The 11,203-nt window shown below is 45.3% G+C and overlaps 1 protein-coding gene across 1 annotated transcript in view; it reads right to left on the bottom strand.

The window, feature by feature from the left end:
* The window catches only part of LOC114818740 (protein LYRIC-like), a gene marked incomplete at its 5' end in the record, with an annotated part of 15,228 nt that extends 5,330 nt beyond the window's left edge, over nt 1–9,898 (bottom strand). Inside the window, 4 exon segments of the mRNA XM_029085946.1 lie at nt 4,511–4,629; nt 6,195–6,273; nt 7,743–7,961; nt 9,830–9,898. Coding sequence (XP_028941779.1) covers nt 4,511–4,629; nt 6,195–6,273; nt 7,743–7,961; nt 9,830–9,898 — 486 coding nt within the window.
* Between the last annotated feature and the right edge of the window lie 1,305 nt (nt 9,899–11,203).

The following is an 11,203-nucleotide window of genomic DNA, read 5'->3' on the forward strand; positions in this document are numbered from 1 at the left end:
TAAATGCCACTTTCCAAGTAGATTCTTGCATGCAACGCACCTCAGTCCCCCAGCAGCTCCACCTAGACAAAGCTGTACTTTTCTGTTCCCTGCTACAGCAACCACATCCCATTTGCAACGTGCATTTCAGGGCCGAGATGATTTCCACACACTCCATGTAATGAAGACACTTTAAGATCCTGAAGGGCAGTATTTTGAAGCTGTCTTCAGAAATCAGGGAGGATGCCAGCAATTCTGCAGGCAGAAAGTCCATCCCAGCACCGATCACCCAAAATACCCTTTGTCTTCAGCTGCCTCAGCAATGCCAGGGAGGTGTTGGCGAGCAGGCAAACAGGACCCCAGAGCAGCAGGGTCTGGTCAAAGGGGACAATTAGCTGTCCCTGGTTCCCTATGGCAGCTCATAGAGAGGGTCGAGTAGAGTATGCTGCAGGCTGAATCTAATTATCTGGCCTGGAAAACAAAGCTGGAAAGTGCTGCAGCAAAAATAAGTCAGTGTCGCTGAAGGGGATTAAAAAATTTCTAGTCCAGTATTGTAGGTCTGGATCCCATGCTATCAGCATCCCTCTGTGTCCTGCTCTCCCCGAATATGGTCAGCAGAAACCAAAGGGAGAGCAGCCCTTCACCTGGCAGGGCAAAATCCTCAATGGACTGCGTATTGTCTATGGTGCTGAGTCCTTCTGTGGCTGGCGGAGAACCCTTCCCTTTGCAAAGGGCAGGTGAAATGAGCACGGTCCTAACCCAAATCCTTGCTGAGCCCTCAATTGTAGACCAAGCGGAATCTATTTAGTGCAAATAGATAGACAATTTCCAGTCTAAAGCTTGCATTTATGTGTTACAGGTCAAAATTACTGCTACCAACAGCAGGGTGTAGGAGTTCCTCATTTGGCACCTTCCTCTAGCATAATTCAGTAGATGCAAAAATATAAAATAAATCCCAGACTGAAGACTTCTTTTAAGACAAAGAAGCTGCTTATTCCCATGAAACAAAGGAATTAAAATTCATTTTAACCCCAGGACAGACGGAAGGATAGAGTCAGGAGACATGAGAGCTTTCTGAAGGTTCCAAGGGAAAATCTGCCTTGGCAATTAAGAAGGATTCATTGTGAAGATGCCAAGTCACAGGTAAAAAGACAGCCCTCGTGGTCATGAGACACGCTGCGTTTGCAAAGCAAAACATGGGTCTTCTGAGACTGACACCAGAGCACAAGCCCACTGCGCTTGGGAGCAGATGCATGGCATAAAATATGTATTTTCTTGCCTGGGAACCAGGCACAAGTGCTCTAAAACAGCCAACTGTCCACGTTACACATTTTGTAACAGCAAAACCAGCCACAGCCTATAGTGTGTTTTGTGAGACAGCTCAGCACAAGTACATAAACGGTCACCAAAGGGGCAGTGGCACACGTGGTGTAGTTGCACAAAGGCAGTATTGGGAAACACGTGCAAGCAGTAAAGCCATCAAGGTAGAGCACAGGTGGCAGAGCAGGCAGATGTCTGGTGGGCCAAGAACAACCCTGCAGAACACATGAGAAAGTTGCCTGGCAAAACCAGAGCAGCTCCTGGGCCCAAAAGTAAAGGGAACTATGCCAGAAGCACCAGAGATTTTCTCTTTGTGGCAGGGCTGAAAAGCCTGCAAACAGTAACAGTCAGCAGGGAAAAATGAGGATTAAAGAAGAATGCCCACTCTGGAGCCCCCTTCCTTCACGAGGGACTGCAGCCACCAGTGCTAACCACGTGGCTTCAGCTCCGAGATGCTGAATACCCCTAGCTAATGAAGGCTGAGATTGCTAAGGATGAATTGTTTGAATATGCAGAGACAATGACTGATGGCAGCATGAGGATTACAGAATCTCTGAGGTTGGAAGGGGCCTCTGGAGATCATCTAATCCCATGCTGCTGCACACAGCAGGCTGCTCAGTGGGTTTTGAATATCTCCAAGGATGGAGACTCTGCAGCCTATCTGGGCAATCTGTTCTGCTGCCTGACCACCCTCACCATAAAAAAAAAAAAAAATAAATCTTTTTCTTATATATACATGGAATTTCCTGTACTTCACTTCATGCCCATTGCCTCTTGTCCACTCATTGTGCAGACCAGAGCCAACCACCGCATCAGATGTTCATATACACAGATGGACTCTGCTGGACCTGCTCCAGTACGTCCATGCCCATCTCCTACTGGGGAGCCCAGAAATGGGCACAGCACTCCAGATGTGGCAGTAATTAAGAATTAACCATCAGCAACTTGTGTCATTAATGAATATCTACCCAGCAGTGTGTTGTTTTGAAATCAGCTTGATTTATCAGTCTTTTAAACACTCTCTTATCACAGTGACCGCTCAGTTCCCCAACTACGAACTCCCTCTCCCCCTCTATGTGTATAAGTTTTCAGTTGCGACAACACCTAAGCCTCAAACCTTTTGTGAGTTAGGCTGTTGTTATTACTGGTACTTCACAAAAAGATAACCCAACGTGGTGCGGGGAGCCAGCCAAGGCTGCTCCGTGAGCCGGGGCAGAGGCAGGAGTCCAGAATCCAACTCCTTCTGTCCCAGCCCAGCACAGAACAAAGACACTCATTAAATGTACTGATCTGGATTTGATAAAATGACCCCAGCTCATATTCAGGTTATGAATGGCATTTTTTTTTTTTAGTTCACAGGCCTGCAAGAGCTAACAGGCCTTGTCTAACTGTCAAAGAGCTCCTTTTGCCTGCAGCACAGACCGCAATGCCAACCATTACCTCATCGCAACTCAGGGAATACATGTTCGAGACGCTTCCCTCTGCATCACTGTCAAGGCCGGTGATTCAAAGGAAAAAAAACTACTACTACTAAGAAGCAAGCTGTAAGGCGGGCAGAAATCCTTCTGTTTCTGCTTTCAATCAAAATGCTTCGGCTCCGACATTTGCAAGAGTAAGCTGCTGAATTTGCTCCTATCTGTTCTGCTCTCAGACAGACATGGCACCGAAAAAGCAGAGCTCTGCCCGGCTTTGCAACTGCAGATCAAATCCAGAGCGTGCCAAGCGTGACGTGCTAAATGCAACGTGAGGGAACGCTGCTGAAGAGCTACCTACGTTGCCTTCCTCCGTCCCACGCGGGTGAGTCTGGGCTCAGAAGTCCCAAAGGGCTGGTTGCTCACCAGCAGCAACGTGGAGGTAAAAAACCAGAGCACTAAGGGGAGGGAATGCTTGCGGTTTGGGTTTTTTTTATTTTATTCTTTTTTTTAAAGCAAACTATGCTATTTATAAAATCCTCTGATGGCCAAGCTGATGTGCCTGCTGCAGAGTCTCAGTTACCGCTGGGTAGAGAAGCAAGATGACCGCAGTCTTTTCTCCCCAGTGTGTTCAGCCATGCTGGGTTCTCCTGTAATTAGGGCAATCAGAGCAGCTAGAGCAAGAAGGGGTCTGCTCGGCTGGTCAGCCATCATTCCTGCATGAACAGGGTAAGGCTTCCCAACAACAGGGGTATAAATAGATACTTCACTCAATCCTGACCAAAAGGTCAAGAGAAAAGGCCATCTAATACCCACACTGTTCATGCCAAATTATTCCAGCCACTCAGGACCCACGCTGGCCTTTCAAGCAGATTTGAAAAGTTAAAAAAAAAAAACAAAAAAAACCTATCAGTCATAAGACTGAAATCTTGATTACCACAGTCCGCTGGAGTTGGATCCTGAATCTGGGTTCTGGGTATTGACAGGGGAAGTTTTAAGTTCTGGCAAAGGTACCTCATACTCTAGCAGTGCTCTGCCCTCCCCGCGACTCTTCCCCGACCACCCCACCAAGCCTGGGCTGGGGACTGCCTGGAAAGGGGCCACTCAGCTACACCTTCCCCACCCAATGTTGGGATGGAGGGTAGCACAATGCTTCAGTTATGAAAACCAAACCAAACTTTGAATTTGTTTTGCAAATTTAGTAATCTGAGATGATTGCTAACATGTGCGCTTTTTTGTTGGGTTTCTTGGGGTTTTTTTTTTTGAAGCACAGAGCCCGTATTGTTGCCTTTGGCTCAGGAAGTCCCTGACCCCCTCTCTGCTGGGTGTGGGGAGGGACATGAGGGGGACTGCCCTGTGCTTACCATTTTCTGTTCTTATCTGCCAGCAGCTGTGATGTGCAACTGCTGGAGAGAGGACACTGGGCTACAGGAGCCCCCCTACAACTGACCCTGCTGCCCAGAAGCTCTACTAACACTTTGCACAGCAGTATGTATGCACTGAACAAGATGCACCTACTGCATCCATTTTTTGTCACCTTCTAAGTAAAAGAACAAATAAATTGCATGTTCTCACCCTTCTCAAGGATCCCACACAGGGCACCTGCTGCTCTGATCGAGCTTGCAGCAGCTTTGGGTGCCTGCCCAAAACTAGACCCAAACTGAATTTCTCCCTTACCTCAGTCAGCCTTGTGCCACATGGGAAGTGGACCTTGATTTTTGAGGCTTAGAAAACAAACTGAAAAGGGTATCAGCATTAGTACACTCGTCTTTCAATAGAAAATGAGCAAAGAGACCTACCCTGCCCCTGCCATGCATTGTCTGCAGGGAAGAAAATCGAGCTGGCGTGCCAACAACACCTGGAAGGACTGTCCTCAGATGATTTCCTCTTCATGTTATCTGCATACAGGAAAAGCATCCTTTTTAAAATAAAACAAAAAAAAAAAACCCAAAACTTGAAAGATAATCACGTAGGTATATTCACAGTATTAAAACCAATTAATCATGCCCTTATCTGCTCGCTATGTCACGATGCCTGGATGTTATGTAATTTAAGCCAGACATTAATCTATGCTGCTCATCACAGTGGATTTATTAACGAAGGTTGGACGAGGACACTACATGCAAAGTTATTAAAAACAACCTACTCAGCAATAGCTAGACTAAAGATATTCAGAGATGTAAACTTCCAACACATGTCTGTTGGGGATGTAAGAAAGGAGCTACAGTTCCTGCAGAACAAAAGCCATATCCAGCTCCAGCTCTTACTGACTTCACTGAGAAAGCTTCTGCTTTTTCTAATAGAAATCCATAATTACCAAACAATTTACTCTGAGAAATAGCACAGATGAGAGAGCTGTTGGAGGAAAAAGAAGAGTTAAAGTTTTTCTGATTATTATTTTCAACAACTAAAGTAACCAGTAGGATTCACATACCTCCCTGAATGACTGCCCTTAGCCCCTTTCCATGGCCTGTACATAACAGACTAGTGTTTTCTTCATTTCTTTCATACACAACCAATTGTTTTTCATATCTCTGATTTTTGTTCTTTCTTCCTTTCACCTAAAGAACTCCTTTGTTTATGCAGTTTTGCTTTGCATCAGCTTGATTTTTTGCTGCATAAATGCAAATGTTAACAAATATTTCTCCCTGTCGGGTACTTGTACATTAGGAACTGCTTCAATCCACTGATGCAGTGTTGGAAAATAGATGATAAAATATGGCATGTATTATATTGACTGCCATGACTGGCTTTAGAAGTGAATTTCAGCGTTCTGGCTTACACCGCGCATGCTGTTTTGTGCACAGATGTCTATCTCTATGTATCTATGCTTGCCTTTGGCATCTCTAAAAGATTCAGGGCCAGACTTTGCATTCATCAGCCAGTTGGACTTCCAGATAAATGTGAGTTTCTGGTAGGCAGAGAGTGTATGAGCCAGCAGCAGGGAAAAGGATTGACCATTGTGGAGAGGCAAAGTGAAGGCCAGAAACGAGGCTCAGGTTTAATGCCAAACCAGAAGATGCTCCACCCTTCTCAAGGCCATGCGTGGAGAGGCTCAAGCTGAAAATCCCTCGATGTGCTGGAGAGGAAGCTGCTGGCTGGGCAGCAGGGCCTCTCTAACCTGGGTGGTTGCTCCCTCCCTCAGTCTGAAATTCTCTAAATTTGTTGGTCATCAGAACACACCAGAAACCTTCTGTGCAAGTAAACTTAACAGGGAAAGAATTTGCTGAGGAGGGAATATTTTTTATATTTATTCCAAGATGAGACACAAGTTTGGAAAGTGCTCAAAAAAACATTCTGAAGTCACTCCTTAAAATGCTGGTAGCGCTGGATTGCAGATGCAAGCAAGCTGAGCAAGGGAGAGGGACTAATGAAATGTGGCTCCAGGGGAAAAGACCCATATGTAAGCAATGAGACGACTTTTAAGACAAGCATCTAAGAAAACAGTAGAAGAATTCAGATAGACGTCCAAAGAAAGACCACTCACCTAACTCCTTGGACAGCTCTGATAATGTCCCAAAGGTCACAGGACAGGATTTTACTTCTGCAACATCCCATGTTCCTGCATTTAAAAAGCAAACAAACAGTAAACCCAAAACGCAATGTCACATTCACAGCTGGTGACTGCAGCTTCTACCTGACACTCCCAACCTCATTACAGACCTTCCATGTTCTCTCCACCTCAAGCCTGCAGCCACTGCTGTTGCTGAAGAAGAATCAAGCAAGGAGAAATTATCTTCTATAGACAGTCTCTCCAGCCTAGTCGACATGTGCACCTTCTTGGCCCTTCAAAGTGCACGTCACACCAGCATGGCACTTCTCTTGACTTAATAAACTTCTTTACTCATCTGAACTGATGTCCCCTTTATGCACAACTGGCAGAAGTTGTCATCATGTATCAGCTTGGAATTTGGCTTTTTGCAAGTATTAGAGTAAAAAATGGTACTTATGTCCTCTCCCCATCAGCCCTATAATTTTCAAAAAAAGCATTCTTGCAGAGAAAACAACTCATGTAAGAGCAACCTAAGACCACTTTATGAATCACCAGAGTACTGGATTACTGCTGCTGAAGGTGAGTCATCATACAGCCTTATATACCAATCAATCCAGCCATCAAGCTCAACTGCTCCATGAGATTGTAATGACAATCAAATGCTTCTGAAAATTATCCAAAAAGCAGTATTGACCACTCTAACCTTTAACTTGTAACTCTCCCACCCCACCAAGAAGTCAGGAAGAGAGATATTGAGAAAGATATAAAGGTCTAATTACTACCTAGTTATTAATTATTGGTATTGCTCTAGAATCTACAGTATTACCCACAGTAGAAATACAACATGAGACACAACTTTGCCATAAAAATTAAACCACAATGGAAATGAAAAGTCATCAAATACCAGTGAGAGAGCTGATATCAGTGTCTCCTAACCTTCAGCCTAATGGCCTGGCAGTCCACCCCTTCACTGTTTTAAAGGTGTCTGAGGTTGCAGAGATGCAGTTTCCCACCTCCAGCTTATGTTACACAGAGAATGTCTCAACAGCACAACTGAGACTCGAAGTAGTTCTAAATGACCCTCTTTGTACACCAACAAGGGGTGAATCAGCTGGGAAGCTGGACAATCTATGTAGGTAGAGCAAAGCACTGACATGAACAGACTACTTCCAACTGCCAAATACCCAAATTGATTTAGGAATACCCTGCCTTGTACTGCTCTGAAACACACAGATAAACCTTGAAGCCTATCTCTGACTGTGCGTGAACATTCTCAGAAGGAAAGGCTTTGGTTCCTTCTCAAAGGAACCAAATACTAAATGCCTGTGGGTAGAAAACAACTTGCACCCAACACAGAAGAAATTCCTGCTGTAAAGACCTCTCTTTTCACATTGCTGGAAAATAAATGACAGCCAGCAGTGTTCAAAGGGGTGGACAACACTGTGTGTGTGCAAGACGAATGTCAGTGGGGCTGGACTCTGATGGACACAGTAATTCATGAAGCTTTCCTTCTGCAACACTTGAATGTTGACACTCACCCACATTGGAGAAAACATCCTCTTCTGACCGGGAGGTTGCCAATTCTTCCCGCATGGCTCCTGAGGCCTGCAGCACAGTCCCACACTCTGCCTTGGCAATGGAAGCACCTTTTCCACTGCCACTGGTGTCCTCTGTGAGTGGCCACGCCGCTCCCTTCTCATCCCAGTCAAAGGCTGGCTCAACCGCTGAGCTACCCAGGGATGCTCTGCTGGGGCCTTCTCAGGAGTAAACATTATCACAGGGTCATTGGTATTTTTAGTTACAATGAAGAATTTGGACAGAGGAAACAACAAAGCAAAGCCTGATCTAAACCCATCAGATGTAATGGCTGTATTCCAACTGAAATTATTTACAGATACAGTGACAGTAAAGCAGAGCCTCTGGGACGGGACACTGAAGCAGCAAACGTGAAGGCCATGTGAGAAGGAAGGCACCACACAGTCCAGCAGTGAATCTCATAAGAGATGACACCACACCACAGAGGCCTTGGGCACCCCTCCCTGACTGCAAGGGTGGCTCAAGGCCTCCAGAGTCCAGCTGAGGACCCAGAGCAGTAAAGGGAGAGAAAGTGGACAAGCAGGACCTCCAAGGAAAAAGAAAGTAAACCTCTTGGATGTTGGTAGTTGAAGGCTGATAGAGAAATCAATGCCAGGCATGTGGATATTATAAATAATTACAATTATTTCCAACAACTTTTGTTCCAAAGGACTCCCAAAGAACTTTAGGACTCCATTTGTGTCACATTCTGTGACTCTGGTGGGGAGGGGACCACTGCTGGCATCAACCCCACCTTCATACACCTTAATGCTGCTGTTGCTGCTTCTTCCCTGCTAGGAAACAGCAATCAGCACTAGTCAGGGGTTGGTCTTCTTCCTGGAAGAGCACGTTTCACTGCTCTATAAATGTCCATACTAAACAGAACCACTACGATCACCTGGTTGAACTTCCTGCACAACCCCGGCTCCAGGCTTGCACCAAGGACTTCTGGTGCTTCAACTGCAACTTTGCTGAGTTCCCTTACCCTGGACCAGCAAAGCACTTAACACCTGCATGGGCTCAGCGTTAAACCGCACGTGGTTAACCTTCTGCACATGCAGCTGGCACCACCGATGCCAACAAGCCAACTTACAGGAATCAAGCCAAATGTGGACCCATCTGCTTTTCTGGAGAGCAAGCAGAGACCTCAGCAGCTTAAGCCCTTAGAGACTGTCATGCAGATATTCAACTCTTGATTTATAGAATCAAAATGACAGAGAAAGTGGTCCCAAAATGTCTGTATATTTTTAGATTAAAATTTGCTGTTCACTTACCCCAATTTTCCATTTTAGTAGAGCATCTGAGAGCACTTTAAGAGAGTCTTATTGCAGACAGTGCTCAAACAGCCACATTCATCCAGCTGTGTTTCCCTATCCCAAACTTCTATCTTAGTTTCTAAATCACTCCAATATTTTAATCTTACAGATTTGTCTATTATATTAATAATTTTACCACAGATAATTAAAATATTTCCAAATGCCTCAATTCCATGACCTGCTTTCATGCAGTCATCACAATAACATAATTAGAAGAAATGTATATAGGCATAAGTGCAAGGCAGACACTTTGAAATCCCCAGAGGAAAAATGTGGAGTGAGCACAAAGCCCTGTTTCATTTTGCCTCGTTAAGATAAGAGTATATTCTCCCTCTACAGCTGTTTACTCTGAGCAGGCCTGGATTAAAGAACCTGTTTGGAACTGAGCACAATACACAGGTTTTTATACATCCATTATCAGAAAACTTCTTCTGTCAAGTCACGCAGAAGTAACTAATCCACCTTACACCAAACCTTTAGCAGGTCTCAGATCTAACAGGCATTTGCTTTCGAAGTCCTATGGGTAATACTGTGGGTTTTAATGAAAGCCTGGAGTAAAAGACAAGCTCCCAAGTAAGAGTTCCCAAAGCTGTCTTTTCCTAAGTAAATAGCCTAAGTAAGTGCAAAGATTTTGCTGCTGAATGACAAACAGAGCAAACAGAAAGATGGTGGGAAGTGAGAAAGGGTGACAAGCCCAGCCAGATCAGGTGTGTAAACCCAGCCTGTACATTTACCTTTTTGTTTCAGCCTTTCCTTCCTTAAGTGTCTCTTTTCTCGGCTGCTGATCTTGGTCTGCCAAATGCCTACAACACAGAGCAAAGTTCATTTTTAAGCTAACAAGAAACTTCCTTTACTGCCTTTATTGCTTAGCACTGAGGTAAACAGCTACCCGATCGTTTCTGATGCTGCGTGGCTGTAAAAGGGGCGTCAGGTCTCGTGCAGCATCTCCCCCGTGTGCAGCCTTTGCTGTCTCTGCAGAAACAAGTTAGAAAAGAAATCCCCATCGCAAACCTGTCTGTGGTGTCCTGACTCATGCAGCTGCACATATTCTTTTATCCTTTTTGTCAGCCTGCTGTGACATCCCTTTCCCTCGGGGGAGATGTCAGAACAGAGTATCAACTGCTTTGTACATCAGACAGTGGAAAGAAGGTCATGAAAATCTTAACTGTCAAACAAGGCTTCAATTTACTGGCTTTCTCTAGCACCAGACATACCCTAAGACTTGTTCTGTGATGTGGAGACACTCTGCCACACAGCTGATTTCATTCACACCGATGGGGTCATGTTTTGCCTCCATCCATGCTCTCCATGACCCAAGAAGTCAGTCCCAAGAGGGACTGGCATAAATGGTTAATAGAGAAAAAAATCACAGATTTCTCTTGTGACAAACATCTTCCTTCTCTGAACCATCCCTGAATAACATATAAAATAGTTCATCTGGCTCATCCATTCAAGAAATTAACCATCTGTTTGTAGAAAGCCTCTGCTGTTTCCCATTCTCCCCCGGCAGCCTTGCAGGCACTCTGCTCCCAGCACATGGCCCCACAGCGAGGAGGACTCCAGTCCAACAGCAGCAAGGGCTTCTCTTGCTCTCACCACCACACTAATCACATTATAATCTTTTAAGCCTGCAAAAGCTTAGAATTTGTTGGTTTCTCTATGACCCTTGGCGGAGGGAGGTGGGGAGGGGCTCACGGGTTGCAGTGTATTTTCCAATGAAATTGCAGCTGCCTGAGCCTCACTAGGCTCTGCCAGATTTCTCTGCAGATTTGCTTGTAACCAAAGATCTTGGCTCTGCTCATGGGCACGCTAGAAATTGGCTGTAAATTACCCCCGCGCCTTTACCAGCCTCAGTCATGGACACAACAAAACACTGCCTGGGAAGACCACAGCTTCAGCTGTGTATCAGCACGGCAGAGGACACAGGATTAGAGTAAGAGCATGAAGACAGGACCCTGCAACCCAGTGGACCTCTGGCCTCTTCACAGATGCTTCCTCATCTGCAGATTTGCCATCCCTGTGACTGCAGTAAGGACCTGAGAAGTGTGGCAGGAAAACACATGGTCCCTGTCTGTAGTCATAGAATCACAGAATGGTTTAGGTTGGAA

This window comes from Antrostomus carolinensis, unplaced genomic scaffold (assembly GCF_000700745.2).
Source record: "Antrostomus carolinensis isolate BGI_N321 unplaced genomic scaffold, ASM70074v2 scaffold54237, whole genome shotgun sequence".
NCBI classification, from domain to species: Eukaryota; Metazoa; Chordata; class Aves; order Caprimulgiformes; family Caprimulgidae; genus Antrostomus; species Antrostomus carolinensis.